This window comes from Ambystoma mexicanum, chromosome 4q, assembly GCF_040938575.1.
Source record: "Ambystoma mexicanum isolate Mex_15411 chromosome 4q, UKY_AmexF1_1, whole genome shotgun sequence".
Classification (NCBI taxonomy): domain Eukaryota; kingdom Metazoa; phylum Chordata; class Amphibia; order Caudata; family Ambystomatidae; genus Ambystoma; species Ambystoma mexicanum.
In genome coordinates this window covers 132,008,127-132,025,748 of record NC_090928.1, presented here as the reverse complement: position 1 = coordinate 132,025,748, position 17,622 = coordinate 132,008,127, and the positions used below count along the sequence as shown (strand labels likewise).

The 17,622-nt window shown below is 45.2% G+C and overlaps 1 protein-coding gene across 2 annotated transcripts in view; it reads right to left on the bottom strand.

Moving 5' to 3' along the window:
- The window catches only part of MAP3K5 (mitogen-activated protein kinase kinase kinase 5), a 1,851,596-nt gene that overhangs the window by 1,273,673 nt on the left and 560,301 nt on the right, over nucleotides 1–17,622 (bottom strand). For both annotated transcript variants that reach the window (XM_069607656.1, XM_069607657.1), the window contains exons 5-6: nucleotides 2,786–2,954; nucleotides 585–691 (exon numbers count right to left, since the gene is read on the bottom strand). In XM_069607656.1, coding sequence (XP_069463757.1) covers nucleotides 585–691; nucleotides 2,786–2,954 — 276 coding nt within the window. The remainder of the gene's footprint in view (nucleotides 1–584; nucleotides 692–2,785; nucleotides 2,955–17,622) is intronic.

The window sequence follows — 17,622 nt, the reverse complement described above, 5'->3', positions numbered from 1 at the left end:
CATTAGCTTAGGCAGACTTTATGAATTGCAAACAGATACACATGGCAAAACTACACAGAGCAGGCCTGGCTAAATGCATCCCTCCTTTTCCTTTTTTACCTGCAGGACCACCTCCAAGCAGAGCTAGAAGGATAGATGATTTGAAGGTTTGTGAAATGTTCCTCTCCCGCAGCCACTCCAACACATAGTAAGCATAACTCTTGCATCACAAAGAGAAAAGTCAATGCAGAGTAGGAGGAATAACAACACAAGAACATCACTGCAGTCCTTCAGGATAGTGGTCTTAATACCACTGTATGCATCACTGCCATTCCCATAACCTTCGGAGGCAGCAATACGGATGGATGTTTGACAGAAGGAAAGGCACATAACTACTTACGCTGTGATTAAAAGCAAAAATACCACAAGGAATTTGGTGGGGATGGGGGATAAACACTTAAAAGCAGCAGTAGATCAGCATTCAGACAGATTCCCCTTTTCCCTTGTCAGCGTGCAAAAAGAGATGCTGAAATCTTGCAGCAATAAGTTAAGGCATTGGGGCCTGCCACTGCCCGTGGTTCTGATGAATGGCAAAGTGTCCTTACCTATTCAGCGCAAAGGCATAATGGAACTTCACGTGGTGATGGCTGGCCAAGTCAAACGTTGGAAGCTTTTCTAAAGTCTCCACCAGCTTCACGACTGAGTCGTAGTCCTTTTCACAAATACAACATACAAAGAGAGAAGAATGCAGTCTCAGAATTATGGTGTAAAGCGTGCACTTTCTTAAGAGCCAGTGTAAGGTTGTCATGAACAAGGTGGTGAGAGGAAGGGAGGGGGTGTAGTGGAATGCATAATAATTTAGGACCCAAGCTGCAAAATATAATCAAACTACTTATTTTTTCTAAACCCATATTTGCTAGTGCACGAAGACAGAACCGTTTCTCTTTGCATTTTGCCAGTATATTGTCTATGTTCATCATTAATAACTACTTCAGAGCAAAGGTTTTCGGGAAGGCTCTGTATTGTAATGTAGGGAATTCATCCAAACTGGAAAGTCAAGAGGAAACAAGCTATCGGTTTGTGCCATTCCAACATGAAATAATTGCAGGCATGTGCACGTTTCACTAATATATCAGTCAGTGAATGCAAATGTTAATACAAAAATGACTTGCCGGTGAGGATGTGAGCGAATGTATAGAATATAGCCCATACATTCCTAAATTGCACAGCAACAAGCTTTACGGCCACTTCAAACATAACTTTTGCAACTGCGGGTTTTTGTTGGGGCTATTTAGTACAGCTCACAAGAGTTGCAATTACAGAAAGGGAAACCAAATGTAGGCAATTTATATCTAGTAGTTTTGGGCATGTGCACCATCCAAGCTCTCTCACCCAGGCCGCATTCCCTACTAGGATTGTGGCGGGTCAAAGATACCACCATGCATGCCTCGTTAGTAGGTTTCATTTGGGAAATTCGTACTTAGGGCTGCCTGCTACTCCGCATTTTATATTCATGGGGTGGTCACATTTTTGTCAGTAGATAGGATTAGAGTTTTTACAAACATTGGAAAAGGCAAGTTAATTTGATATACACAAGACATTAAATACAAAGAAGACAGCCAAGTTTTAAATTTGCTGAAACACTAAATTGCACTTGAACACGAAGGTGACATACTCAAATGAGAAGTGGGATACGTGCACAGTGGTGGATGTGCTGCATACAAAGAACAGGTTTTTTCAAGTATTTTATTTGAAACAGTGCCCTTTGAAAACTATGCTAGAGCTGTTAAGGCTTCAAGTATTTAATGCATTCAGTACTTTCAAGAAGGTACGGTTTCTGCCCTTTAGAACGGAAAATATATCGGCTTTTTTCATGATCGATGATTCACAAACTATAGCAAGTTTGTTAATTAAAGTAGATTATGCATAACGAAGCTTGCCTGGTGCATAAGGTTTACTTGCAGAACGTAGATGATAGTACTCAATGGTTTTTAATTTAATTATTTACTTTTTCATTGAAACAGTGTTCATTAATTATCCAAAGAAGGAGCTGTGCAGAGCTCTGTCAAATTGACGTCCCTCCAGGTGAATGGATGACTGCCTTCGGGTATAGCTATACTTGACCAATACAGTAAGGTCCGAAAAAGAGTACAAGCGCAATTAAGTGAAGGCCATTTTATGTATCAATACGTGCCCCAACGAACCAACAGAAAGCAATATTGTATACCAATGCCATGTTGTAAATGTAAGTGTTAGTGAAAAACTGCCTGCCATCCATTCAACGCATGCGATCCAGCTCCAAACATGTCAACAGAAAGAGGATTCACATACAATAAAGTCAAAATCATTCTACCTAACCTGCAATGAGCCTGGTGCTGCCATTTCTTCAAATGAAGTCAGATGTCAATGAAGATAAACAATGACAGGTGTACACATTTCTATATCAAGCATCTTCAAATGGAAAAGGCAAATAAGAATGCCGAGCTTCAGTATTTTTTTTTAAATAAAGCACCACTCGGATGTGCCAGAAGCTTTCATTCTTGTTCGACACCCACCTTTCCTAGAACATTGTGTTTCAAGCTGAATAAGAACTCAGTTATACATAGTGACCACAATCATCCCAAGAGGATCAAAAATAGGTTGTCCAAAATATTTGCTGCAGAAGACTGCAACCGATTGGAAGTATAGCAGTAGAACGATACAGGCAGAAAGCAATGTGTAACACATTCTTCCATAGTCGTAAAATATTACAGTTCTCAGGTAAATCATATTTGGCTTGGATAACCATGTGCACAGGTGGACATACCTGGATATCTCGGTAGGACAGAAGAAGGTTGATGACTATGTCTGCAGACAGAACTTCAATGTTGTCCATGCGCTGTCGTATTCGCGATAGCTCGTCTGCTAAGTCTGTGCCAGTGTATAGATTGCGTGCCTTGCGGATGTCATTGAGAATGGCCTCCTGGAAAAACTGGCTAGAGTGAGACAAGAAGCAACAGTAAGTACAAGCGAAAAAACAGCTTTGAAAAAGTATATTTTTAAAAACAGACAATCTTGCACCAAATAAATTCCTTGTGTACTAAAAAAAAAAATAAAAAAAAAATAAAAAAAAAAAAAAAAATCAAGAGATTCGTGTCCAGAAATTAGGATTGTTCTAAAATGTAGGCTCTATTGAGCCAAGCTATTGTGAATACGTTCTTCCATTGGCAGGATATGTGAATTTTGACAAAATGTATTTAAACAAACGTATTGTCATGCTCGGGTCAACAAAAAAATTCCGGACAGCGTACTTTCAGAATTCTTAGCAAAGAAAGGAAAGGCTGCTCGCACCAATCCAAGAGAGCACAGTAAATCAAGTAGGCCAGAGAGATTTTTTTAGGAGAACCTTGGCGGGGTAACCTAGCGACTCTGTTCCATGAGGTACAAGTATCACAATTATAACATCTGTTTAGAAGTTTATTCTGCTCTACAGATCTGCACAATAGGTGCATGTGTTGGAGACGCCACTGTTCTTATCTTATCTGGCTCAATGCTCAATTACAGCAAAACATAAGCAACTAGCACACAAGCCATGGCAGTGCTAGTCTTTCGAGTTTTCGTTTTAGTAGCATCTTGACCAAACAGAGGTGCAATGTGAGCAGTAATAACGCCAAAGCTCTTAGCAGGTCAAGGCAATTGAACTTCCTTTCAAAATAAATTCCACAATTTCGTTTGAAACATTTAGGGAAAAATCAACTCTGGAGTCAAATTATTATGTCACCTGAACATAACGCAAACAGAGCAACTGTGCCGAAAAAAGGCAGCGGGTTAGTCGCGCGACAGTAGCTTGCTTGATATACTAATTAAATCATGCATACATTGTTTTTAATGCAGCCTGTGCACCACCAAGGTCTTCGGATCAAAGATGGCTTCACTAATCAATAAGGATTCAAGATCCAGCTGGGAGTCAATTCACATCCTTCACTACTGTCGGAGAGAATCTGGTGGTATGATATGGGATACATTACTCACCGTAATCATATTTCTGGTGCTCGTATCTGCTTAGATTCGCATGCTCTGCAAAGTGTGACATTTAGTGGTAGTCACAGAGTATTCCAAGATTTGTTTTCAAAACTCAAAAAAGGACTTTGACAGGGCTTGTTAGTAATAATATCCGTAGTGTGAGGTGTACTGTTCCCATGGTCCTTCACGCGGCGAGGTCCCTCAGATTGTTTGTTTCTGACATGAGGTTGCATGAAATGTAGCGGGAGTACAGATGTGCTAATGAAGAAACAGTGATAACCCAGAAAAACATTATGCACCTTTTACTCCAGTAGGGGAGGAAAGGTGGATGCATGTGAATCTAAGCAGATACAGGTTTAAGGGTGTCCCCAATTACACTCAACAGAATATATATACCCCTCTAGGGAAATAAGGTAAAAAGCTGATCTTGTAAGGATAACAAGTTTAATCTTACAAAAATTAGGATGGTAGCAAAGGACTCAGCTGCCTGAATGGTCTTCTCCTGTCCCCCTTCCGTTCCCTTCCTGCCAAAGTGGTGCCTGGCAGGGGTTTATATATACTTAGCTTGCTGTTGTGGCGTTACTGGATATGTACCACGGCTTCATCCCAATCCATCCTTCTTCCATAATAGGCATGCTCCAAAGCCTTCTTTTCTTTGTTGTCAGTGATTTTTTGTCAGAGCATGCTGTTCTACACTTTGCTAGCTCATTAAAAACACCCTGCAGCTCTGCAGACTTTTACAAACCTTAAGGCTTAGCCTAAGGGAAACACTAAACATTTGTATAACCAATTTCCATTCATTCTGTCCATATTCCACTCCTCCTGCTAATGTTAATTGGGCCATGTAGTCTCATTCACATCTTATTTTTATAATCTGTCCCATTCTGCATTTTGTTGCACTGACCATGTAAATTCAATTTTTAGCGTGTATGGACCCTTGACGGACAGTAGACAGCTGGTGAGTCAGTTGTGTGCTACCAGTGCTAGCCTTATTGACGAACACAGCAGAAGCTCCTGCAGTCAATGTTTAGAATCTCACAGGACACATACTTCTGTGAAGGAGAGGGGAGTTTGACTCATACCGCACTAAGATTGTACAATGCCTAGGATCTGACATTACAAATCTATCCAGCTAATAGTTAGTTGTGCTTTATATTTAAACTAAAAAACAGCCTTCTTCAGTGCCTGCCCATGTCTGTGTATGTGATTGTATTTGCATGAGAGTGTCACCCTTCCCAGTGCCCCCTCTCCCCCCTAGTCCATTAAAGAGCCTAAAAGAGGTCTTGCCTAACTCTTTAGTGCTTGTGGGTGCAGGTGGATCTGCTTAGATCACATACTCTGCATAGATTAGCAAGCAGTATCTGGAGAAGGAGGTGGGAAGTGAGAAGGTACAGCGGCAAAGCGATGTTTAAGAACCGCTTGTCCCACCTATGAATCGGCTTCAGAGTGAGTGTCACTGCAATAATGCTGTGTGAACGTATGGATGGAACACCATGTAGCAGCTTTGCAAATAGCGTAGATGGACGTTTGCAATGAAGGCTAATGTAGCTCCTGTACCTCTGGTAGAGTGAGCCCTGGGAGTGAAAAGTAAAAAACTCATTTAGATAGAGAATAGCAGAGCTGTATGCAAGTGACTTTCCATCTGAGATGGTGTTTTTTGATATGTGATCACCCACTCTGCCAGCGGCTATGGAAACAAAGTTTATCGGTTTTCCTTAGAGGTTTAGTTTTGTTCACATAGGACAAGACCGCCGTCCGTACATCAAGGGTATGGAGGCTTCTCTCAGCTGAGTTAGATGGATTTTGAAAAAAGGTATGAAGGTCTATGAGTTGATTAACATGGAACTTTGAAATGAACTTGGGTGAAAACCTAGTATGCGTTTTGAGGACCACCTTGTCCTTGTGTATTATAAAGAAAGGGTCTTGTACGGACAAAGCCTGTAGCTCATTGACTCGTCTTATAGAGGGGATAACTACGAGGAAAGCAGTCTCGTAAGTTCGAGGATTTAGACTGGCGGTGTGCATAGGCTCAAAGGGTGGACCCAGGAGCTTGGAGAGTGCAGCATTAAGATACCAACCAGGAAGAGGGTTGGAAATTTGAGGGTGTAGCCTCTTTACCCCATGAATGCTTTGATGACAGGAACCTTTCACCAGGACACCTTGTTTAGTGAAGTGGTGTAAGCAGACAGGGCTGCCAAATGTACTTTGATGGAGTTGAATATTAGGCCGGAGTCTAGTAGGTAAAGCATATAATGTATAATGTTGGCTGGGGAACATTCTGTTGGTTTTAGTGTTTGTGATCTGCACCATATCACAAATCCATTCCATTTATTGAAATAGCAGTGTATGGTTTTGGGTTTTCATGCCTCCTTTATGATATCCATACACCTTTGTGGAATATTCAAGTGGCCAAATTCGATTACTTCAGGGGCCAAGCTGCCAAGTTCATCGATTGTGGGGGCAGATGGAGATATGCCCCCTTGTATTGTGTTAGCATGTTGTATAGGTACAGGAGCTTGATTGAGTCACACATCGCCAGTTTGAGCAGATGTGGAAACCAAGGTTGTCTCGCCCACATAGGAGCAACCAGGATTAGAGTCAATTGTTTCAGGTGCATCTTGTGCACTATTTTGCTCAGGAGTTGTGTCGGGGGGTGGGGTGTACATTTCCCTGACTAGTTCATCCACAGGGCACTCCTCTTGGACCACGGTTTGGGAAAACTGGACGCAAAGTCTGGACTTTGTGCGTTTGGGCTTGTGGCGAACAAGTCTAATGGGGGGTGACCCCACTGTGAGAATATTGGATCTAGGATATCTGTCGAGTTGCCACTTGTGTTCTTCTGGTAGAGGGTATCTGCTTAGAATGTCTGCCAGAGAATTGAGATCCTGTGGAACATGTTGAGAGTTTAGGAACATGTTCCGCTTGAGTGCCCACTTCCATATTTTTTGGGATAGCTTGGACAGACTTTGAGAGTGTGTGCCTCACTGCCTGTTTAGGTAGAACGTGGCAGTGGTGCTGTCTGTAAGGCCTTGCACTGTCTGACCTGCAAGTTGTTGCTGAAAGGGTTCCATGTAATAATGTCGCCACAAAAATCTCGCCATGCAAAAATATCGCCGAAAAATGGCTGTTTTTTGTGGCGACATTATTGCATGGAACATGCGGGGGACACTCCCGCAACCCCCAAACTTTTTTTTGCGCCACTGTCCCCTTATATATGGTCACCTATATAATATCGCAGCGACCTTTTCCCGGCTATATTATTTACGGCGACCATATATATGGGGATAATATTACCTGATACCGCTGAAAGGCCCAAAGAGCCTTGAGGACTGCCAAAAGTTCCAGGAAGTTGATGTCTTTGGGCTGTAACATGTCTCCACTGGCCGTGGGCTGTGTGGTGGAGAAGTGAGCACCCCATCTGTTAGGATCACTTGTGCTGGTGGAACACAGAAGGGTTTTCCGTTTAGCAGGTTGTCCTCGGACCACCTGCGAAGGGCCTATACGAGGATTAGCGAAACAACCACTAGATCGTCCCACTGACCGCTTGTATGAGACCATTGTTTCGCTAACCATTCCTGCATTGGGTGCATGTGCAGGAGCGCGTGTGGAACAAAGTGAATGCATGAGGCCATCATCCCGAGCAAGCACATTGCTTTACGTACAGTTATCTGGAGACTGGCTTTGTAGAGAGGTACTTGCAACAGCATGCTCTGTACTCTCTCGTTTGACGGGAAAGCAAGCTCCTTTTGTCATTAGAATAGCCTCTAGAAATTGTTTTACTTGTCTGGGGACTAGACTTGATTTCTTTCGTTGATGTGGAAGCCAGATTGAAAAGAAGGTCTATTGTCTTGTGTATTTTGTTTGCAAATTTGAGGAAATTCCCAGGTAATTAGCCAGTCATCCAGATAAGGGTATACTGGGTTTGACTTTCTGCGCAGGTGTGCTGCCACCACTGCAAGCACCTTTGTGAACACTCTTGGTGCTAAGGCGATGCCGAAGAAGAGTACCTTGAAGTGGTAATGAACTCCTGTTATCTTGAAACACAGATTTCCTGTGCGCAGGGAGCATTGAAATATTAAAGTATGCATCTTTCATATACAATGTGCCATGTAGTCCCCCTGTATAAGGGGGTTTGAAATATTTGTTTGCAGGGTGCAGATCTAGTGCTGGGCACATGGAAACTACTTTCTTTGGCACACAGGAGTACGTTGAATAAATACCCTTGATTTGCTTGGACAATCTCTATGGTTTCCTTTTCCAGCAGAGCCTTTACTTCTTCCAGCAGTATGCGCTTTTCTTCTGGCGTCATTTTCCTCTGTCCTTGCGGGCGATTGGGTGGTTTTTATAACAGTTCGATACAATACCCGCCTACCACGGCGGACAACACCCACTTATGTGACGTTATCCCCTCCCGTGCATGGGTGAAGTGTGAAATTCGGCCTCCTACTGGAGTGTCATGGAAGGGGACCTGTAGCGGTGCGTCATTGTTTGGGAGGGTTGGAGCCTCTCCCAGGTGAGGTTCTGCCTCTTCATCTGGACCTTTTATTTCCTCTTTGAAAACCAGAAGAGGAAGTTTGTCCTTGAGATGGGCCCCAAGATTAAGATTGTGTGCCCGGAGTATACCTGGAACAGCGTCAAGCACCCAGACTCCGAAACCTTCTGGAGTTTGACAAGCCTTATTGTACGTAGGGCTTGTTTGTTAACTGGGTTGGCAAGGGGGGAAGAGACGAGGTTCGGCGCAAGGACCTGTTAAATTGGGTGTGGTGAAAGATGCTGCAGGTGGATGCAGGGGGCGGGATTTGCCAAATCTTCCGCCAGGTAAGTAAAAAAAATCAAGTTTTGCAAGCACACTGCGCAACAACACTAATTAAGACCAAAATGGTATAGTGATTTTTAATGAAAGCTGAAGTAGCCTTAGGAATTTTGTTTTCTTTGAGATAGTGGGTAAGGGTGGTCTTTTCCCAAAATTTGTTGATCTCTCTGATGCTTAAGCGTTCCAATTTGATAAATTTGGATCTGAGGTCATCATTTTCAGATGTCAACCTTTTAAAGGGATTCAGGGTTGAGCCCTTCGGAGTGAATAATGCTTGGATATCATCCTCTCTAGTCAAAATATATTCTGCTGCTGTTGCCATGATCCTTATATATGAGTAAAAGCAGGGGGTGTGGGTCTGCAGCTGAGCCTCAGTGTCCCAAAGGTAAAGAAGCTGGGTTGGCAAGGGGGGAAGAGACCAGGTTCGGCGCAAGGACCTGTTAAATTGGGTGTGGTAAAAGATGCTGCAGGTGGATGCAGGGGGCGGGATTTGCCAAATCTTCCACCAGGTAAGTAATCTCTCTGATTTGATAATCAAATTGGAACGCTTAAGCATCAGAGAGATCAACAAATTTTGGGAAAAAACCACCCTTACCCACTATCTCAAAGAAAACAAAATTCCTAAGGCTACTTCAGCTTTCATTAAAAATCACTATACCATTTTGGTCTTAATTAGTGTTGTTGCGCAGTGTGCTTGCAAAACTTGATTTTTGTTTGTTAACTGGCCAAGGGATTTGAAAGTGTCATTCTTGAGGGTGTCTTTGACAGCCTGAAAAGTACATTAGGCTCCACCAGTATTTTAAGGAGGGTGGCCTGAGTCCAGCTAGGTGTGGTGCTTGATGAGCGTGCCTTCTGCCATGATGCAACCTGCATTGTCGGCTGCATCAAGATTGTTTTTAAGGATGCAGATTGATACCTGCTTGTCCTCTGCAATAGTACTTACTTTAGGGGTTCTGGAACAGCTTAAATCTGAAGTTCCAGTTCATTCCACTTGTGGCAGCTGTAACTTGCTAGAAGCGTAGTGTTAGAGATTCTAGCACTATATGCTGCTGAGGAGGCAACCGTTCTCCCGAAAGTATAGATCTTCTTGCTTTCCTTGTCTGGCGGGGCCCCAGCCGATGCCATGGTAGTGCCCGCCCTCTTTCTGGTAGTGGTGACTAATAGCGAATCGGGTTTTAGATGACCCCTAATAAACAGAGGGTCAGTCAGTGCTGGCCTGAATAGTTTCTCTATACTGGGATTAACCACCCTTGTGAGATTAGGCGCAAGTAGGGAGGGCTATACCTGCCTTTGTACAGTCTGTAGCAGCAAAATAAACTGGGTGGCAGACTTTTTCTTACCCAGAATGTCTTCTACAAAGTCCTTGTCGATTTGTGCCTCTTGAGTGTCATTATTAAAATGTTGGGCAGCATCTAGCAGCAGTTGATTATATTGTAGTTGGTTGTCAATGGGAGAATCTGCTACCGGCTGGTCTTGGTTGTGAGGCAACTGGCTGACGTAGATATCTTCGTCGTCGTCATAGTATTGATCCCGACTATAAAGGTCTCCTTGAGAGCCAGGGCCTTGTGACCCTGAGAGATCGTCATTGTACATGTCCTGAGAGGTGTCTTGGTAGGTCGAGGCCGGGGGACCTAGAGCAGAGGTGGCTAGGCTGTGGCTCAAGACAAGGTTTTTTGGCAGGGGTTTGATGTGTTGTGGTCCCTGGCTGTGAGGCATCTCTAAGGGACCTTAGTTGTTTTGGATGCTTGTCCATAAAGTCCACAAAACATGACATCCTTTTTAAAATTGTAGTAAATTGTTCTGTAGTATAGTCACATGACGGTGGGACGCCTGACATGGTAGGGGTGGCAGTCTGGTTCTTGTGGTGCATAGTCCCCGAGAGTGTCTACAGAGGGATTGGGGGGAATGTACAGCCAGTGCTTTCGGGGGACAGTCTTGCATTTTCAGTGTTTGTTTGGGAGTTTGGGAGATGTGCTTTTCAAAGCCTGTTCTTCGGCGCGCGAAACTAGAGCCTTTTTGTGAGCGATGCCCGAACCGACCTTATGGTCCGGTTTTGGGGGCCTGTCATGAGGTGAAAGCATACGCGATGGCCCACAGGACAGGGAAGAACCTAAGCTTTTTCCGGACAGCACGTCTTAAACGCTTTAACCGAAAGTCAGCCGTGGGGTATGTGCTTTTTGTTCTTGGACTTGTGTGTGCTATGGCCGCTGGGTGTCGCCTCCGAGCAGCCGGCTGCTTATTGGAGTCAGGGGCCCACACATGGTGTTCTGACAAACCCGCTCGCCCTTGGCATCACTAAGGACATTGATTCTACCCTCGCTAGAGTCCTCCATCACGTCGATGGAGGCCTCTGCCTGCACTGCGTGAACGACCCAGCGCTTGGTGCGTCGATCTTTGAGAGTTTTAGGTCGAAAAAGTTTGCAGGACTTGCAAAGCTTTTCAGGTTGATCGGTGCATGTCCTTCCACAGGAACTTTCAATGCCAGGTAGGGCAAAACTTGAAGGGAATTTTGGCCATTATTAATTAAAAGGGCAGTTTGGCGAGAAAAAGGGAAAGTGTATGGCAGAATATGCATTCTCTAAAGAGGTCAGTATGAAGAACCTCCCCCCTCTCTCCCTACTGTAACAGCTGAAGCCCGAAGAGGCCTGTGTAGGCCGCGTCTGGTTGTCGATTCAGTCTAGTAGTCGACGGCTGTTGAGCAGTCTGTTGGCCGTGCAGCGAAAGCGGACACTAAAGGAAGAAAGAAGTAAAAGTCTTTGAATAAACTTTCAAATAATCAAAGGCATCAGCCTGGAAAGGAACTCTGCAATTTGCGACTGACCACGATGGAGGAAAGAAACAATCTGAGGGACCTTGACGAGTGAAGGACCATGGGTACAGTACACGTCTGGGATAGTATTACTAACACATCCTATTGACGTCCGTTTGAGATTCGGAAACAAATCTTGTAATACTCTGACTATCACTCGATATCAGACTATGCAGAGCATGTCATCTAAGGAAAGCAAATCACAACATATTTTCAGATTTGCTTGTATTTGCTGACCACCAGAAAAAAAGTGAGTGTTGGTGTAACTGAGTAAATCAAGCTAACTCTTGTGACTGGCGAAAGAAAAACACGATTTTGCAATTTTCTTTCTTTTTGCCCAGTTCGATGTGTAAAACTGAAATGACTCTGAGGACGCTGAATTATCTGGAATAGTCATTAGGTGCAGAGAAGCTACTTTCAACACATTACATATCCCTCTCTGAATTTTGATTAAACATTCACCAGTGCTCTGAGCAGAACGATTCCCTGGAACTCGGAAGTCTCCAGAGTTTTTGTCTGTTCCACAGCAGCCTGAAGAATAACTCTTCATATTGGAACACAATTAGAGATTTTAGTACACAACTCAACATGTTTCTATCCTTTTTCAAACTAATGCCATGTTGTGTGTTTTCCTTTTACGCTACAGACCACTTATTAGTTGCATAATAACTAATATTTGAGATAAATGAGGGTTGCCACTTGTTTTTAGAACAAGGGTCTGAATCTTTTTGCATAGTTGGCATAGTAAATGGTGAGGGATCATGGGAGGCTAGTCTGAAACATCTGGAAAGCTGTAGGTTGCACACGACGGACATTGGAAATGGTATGCCTCTGTTCTAATGGGAGTGGGGCAGGAAATAACCTACACATTTCTTCTGTCCCCTTGAATCACAGGGGAAACATTTTTAAGGCACAAAAAAAATTTAAAAAGCATTAAAATGATCGTGTCTAATTATTGGACTACACACCATTCGTTTCACATTTCAATGGCAATAGGATGGGCATCATTTAACCCGTTTTTCCAGCCCTTTTGCAATGGGCACCAGCATGAGAACCAACAGATTTTTCACTTAAAAGCCACAGATCTAAGAACATATGGTAGTCCATCTCGGTTCTGCTGAATGTCATGGCCAGAGACTGATCGAATATCTTACCTCAGCCCCTTTCAAAGTTCTTGGGGCAAATGCTACTACGTGTTTCACCCAACTGCTTCTCTAAGAACAGAGCTCCTAACCCTGACTTGCTTGCATCAGTTATTACCCATGTCTCACATTGGAGCAGCTCCGAGCATTGATCGCAATCCAGTGGAATGGAGTCGCGGGAGAAATCCAATCTAGAAAATTAAGGGACTGCCCCAGAATGCATTAATAACTACTTCACCTATATACAGAAAACCAACAACAGTATCAGCAACCAAGAGGCACATGAAACCATTTCTAAAAATAAATAGATATGCTTAACCTCCTGAAGAACTACTGAATCAAAGTGGGGAAACAAGTGTAGAGGGCAATAACTTTTTTCCTTTTGATCATTTGCATCAAGTACTAATTTTCTGCAACAACAAATCAAATAAAATAATATTTGTGGAGCGCCTGTCAAACAGTGTTTGGAATTTTTCCTTTGTAGTTCTATGTCTCACATTGGGTATTGTGACGAATTCGAGGAGCTCATCACCTCTCCCCAAAGGGGAGTTTGTGAGTACAGAGGTGAGCCTACAGTGCTTAACACCCCAGAAGTGACAGGGTAAGCGGTATCCCTCTGTAGGTGACTCACTGGGGTTTCCCGCCCCCCCCCGACCACCCAAGGGGGAGATTTAAGTCACCACCCCTCCCCTCACAAGACTAACACCTTTATGGGTTTGCAGAAACCAAGATGTGCGAGAACCCTTTAAAGAATGGCTGACTCGGCTTCTGACCCAAACTTCATTTCATCCTTTTCTAGAAAACTGCAGAATGACTGAAAAGCCAGCCTTATCAAGTCACGTCAGGTGGTGAACCAATCAGGAAGGAGTATCCATGCAGCCTCCAGAGTTTCATTATGCTGCAGCGCACATTGAGGAGAGACGCTGTGAGAGACAGAACGATAGACATGATATGTTTGGAGGCCCGCACTAGGAGAGTGCAATGTGGGCCAGCAGGTGAGAAACCGGAGCCATGAGATGTGGTAGCCTGAGCGAGATCTGAGCCATAGGAAGGAGCTCCATTGTGGAGAGGAAGAAAAGCCCCACAGTGGGGAGAACCGGAGAGAACCTTATACTGGGGAGGAGTGAAAAGAACCTAGAGTGAGAAAGAGGAAACATACCCGAGAGAAGGGGAGTGAGAATGGGAAACACCATGGAGTACAGAGAGACATAGAACACCCAAGAGTGGGGAGTCCTGAGGAGAAGCCCCAGAGTGGGGAAAGAAACTGAAAAAAGAGTAGCCAGAGAAGCCCCAGAGTTGGGAGAGAAACCAAAAGAAGTAGAGATAGGCTCCAGTGTGGGATCCAAGGAACCCACAGTGGGACCTGAGCAAGAGCAAGCCCAGAGCGGGGAAAGAAGTGACTGAAAGCACCCATATTATGGGAACGGAAATTATGAAAGTCTCCCCCAAGGGAGAAGGACTGAGACACACAAATTACAAAGGGAACCAAAGGGACCCGGCTGGAACGGCAATCCAGTCGTACATTAACTATATGTTTTGGACTGTGAACATAGGCAAGGGTCTAGGTTAAAAGAGACAAGTGTGGGGGTCAGAAGCCAGCAGCGTCCTTTTCCTTTGGGCAATGCCCCAAAGTAGGTCTTGGCTATTTTACGTTTGCTTATAAGCAGTACAGCGAGAAAGTCGGTTAGACTAGTTTTTCTGGACACGGGTCTTCATTAATGTTTGAACATCTTGACTTACTGACGAGCACCCTTTTTTTCCATTCCCTTGTATAGAGTAGAAAAAGATTATGTCTCTGAGTCATAGGTGAAAATAAACCTTTTTACAATAAGGTCTTCTTGTCCATCTTCTGATTCTGACTTACCGCAGTATCAAAGTGTGGTAATGCAGGAGCTTTAACAAATCGCTTGCTTGACATCCTCAAACCCTTTCTCACACTCACTCGTCCATCTGAAATCCATTATCTTCTTGCACAACTGTTATATGCTTACACTCGTCAGCAAAATGGCAGATACATTTTGCAAACAATTCCACAAGCCCAAGAAAAAACATGATCTCCTGTCAGTCCTTGGGACTCTTCCAAGTCCACAAAGGCAGACACTAACTCCCACCTTTCTGCTCCACTCCAGCTGAACTAATTTTAAGCCCCAAATGATCGATAGATGCTGTGCAGTCTCAGAGTTCCTCCTTCTCCGTCTCCCCCACCGGCACTTCCTCTCTCCCATCTTTCCCCCTTTGCTCCTTCCCTCCCTGAAGTAATTGTTCCTCCCTGTGGCCATGCTCTTATTCCATCACCCTGGTGACCAGTATCTCATCTTGGAAACCGACTATGCCAGTCATGTCCTTTAAAAGAGCATGCATCGCTCACTGAAAGAATACCACAGTCGACACAGCCCAAACTGCATCCTATTAAACAGGTAAGCCCCTTCATGTGTGATAAACGAGGTATTCTCTTAAAAACTTGGACGCCGACTCACTTGGTAGTAGGGTAATGCCACGTCAAGAGTAATAAATATCTTTGCTCCACCCATCAGAATTAGCATCTCTTCTATATACGTTGGGGTAACCTGTCTTCCATCACGTTCTGATTTAGCCCCCTCAGGTCAACACACATTCTTATCTGCTCATTGGCTTTTCACACCACAAAGATGGATGAAATCTACTCAGATTTCTATAGGCTCAATTATCCCCTGCTGTTCCAAATTCTTAAGTTATACGCAACCTACTCCCTCATGCAAAAGGGCATATTCCTCACCTTAGCTACTGCTGGCTCTGCTTCTTCCTTTACTCTAATGCAATATCTTTTAAGACCACCCAACAATTCTCCAAACAACTTCTTAAATCTATCCTCCCCCTTTCCAGCCACACATTCCTCAAACACAGCCACCAATCCTGGCACATTGGGGTCTTATTCCCATATTGCTCTACTCATAACATCCCAGCACATTTCCTCCTCTTCTAGAATCATCAGCCACGGTAGACCACCCTTTGCACTCCAACGTTGTGTGGAATAATTCTAAAATGTCAATTTGGGCCCCTCCATATGTATTGGTCCTGACCTTAAGTTACTTTGGCCATATAATCCTTTCATTAAACCATTCCTCTTACACTTTCCAATCAATAATGGTGCAGTCTGAGGGGCGTAGCTTACCGCAGGATGCAGTAGACGTGCGTCTGCTCGGCTCCTGCGGCCGCACTAACATCCTGTTATAAAAAAGCCTGTTTTCGGGGGTAAAAAGAGCTGGAAATACTCCGATGTGACAGCGAACATCCTTGGGCACACCCGGAGCGAAGATCAAAGAGAACCGCGGTCGGATTCCCCCGAGACGACCGTGTGAAGTTTTGTGGTGACAACCACCAGCCCGTCTTCAAAATGGCCGCGGGCGCACGCAGCTGAACGTCCTGTGCATACCCAGTGAGGACGCGCTGAGACGGTGTCCAAACCGCAACGGACTGGTCGATCACAGCGGAAGAAAGGTGCAGACCCAGCAGAGTCCCGGGGAGGCCCCGATCGGCGGACACACTCTTGCAGGACAGCACATACAAGAGAGCAGCGGGAGAGCCTGCCGAAAAGTGGAGCCTAGGCCTCCCGCGCCGGCTCCCGCCCCTCTGGGGCCCGACCGGAGCACCATCACTGGACGGGAAGTCAAGAAGGCCTGGAGGGGGAGAGAGGATTGTGCACCTGTGTGAGCCCTGCCCTCTGATAATTGGGGAGCGGAGAGGCCCGGAGAGACAGGCCCTTCCGCCTCTCCGCCCCTATGGGTGCTGCTGCCCAAGTAGCGTACGCGCCGGTGCGAGAGCGGGGCACAACAGCAATAGAGGGTGCGATTTGCCAACAAGGTAAAAGAGACAAGAGGCACACCCGGTAGCGTGGTGCTCAGGCAAAAGCTGGCTGGACGGGCGCCCACATCAGCCAATACAGCATACGAGGTGGTCTGGGTGCCATGGGGAAAGACAGGCCGAGGAAGCTTCATGCCCAAAGCAAAATGGACCAGTAGACCATCCCTCCACCCCAGCCCACTGAACACCACCCGCAATTCTCAGACGACATGCAGACGGACCAAGGAATATCGCTCAAAGACATCATGGCCATCATTACCGACTCCCGCACGTCCATAGAGCAGAAAATGGACGGAATTAGTATGGATGTTTCCCTCCTCAGGCACGACCTCCAAAAACTGACGGCACGTATCGGGGAGGCGGAGCAGCGCATTTCCAACACGGAGGACAGAATGAACACCATGCAACAGCAGCTCCATAACACAATGTCCAAATTGAAGGTGCTGGAAGACAGAATTGAAGAGGGAGAGGGCAGGTCCAGACGCAACAATGTGCGCATCCTGGGTAGACCCTAAAAGGCAGAGGGCGCCTGCATGGAACTCTTTCTAGAACAATGGCTTTCCGACCTGTACGAGCCTGATGCCTTTTCCAAGTTCTTTTCCATAGAGAGGGCACATAGGGTGCCCACGGGCAGACCACCGCCTGGCGCCCCTCCACGAACTGTAATAGCAAGATTCTTAAATTACAGCGACCGCGACGCCCTGCTGAAACATGCGCGCGCCAAAGGAGCGGTCACGTTCAATGGCCCCAAAATCGCCTTTTTCCCGGATTACACGAGGGAAGTGCAAAGGGCAAGGCAATCCTTCAACTCCCTGAAAAGGCAGCTACACACGATGGGCGTTAAATACAGCCTGCTCTTCCCTGCACAGCTCAAGATTTATCACAAGGGCACAACAGTCCATTTTAGTGATCCTAAGGAGGTCTGCCACTGGGCCGAGCAAAACAGAGGGAGATTGGTCCACCCCCTGCAAAAATAGGGGAAGAAATCGAAGACCTCCGCCAGACCAACGGCGAGAACCCCGCCGACCACCACCGCA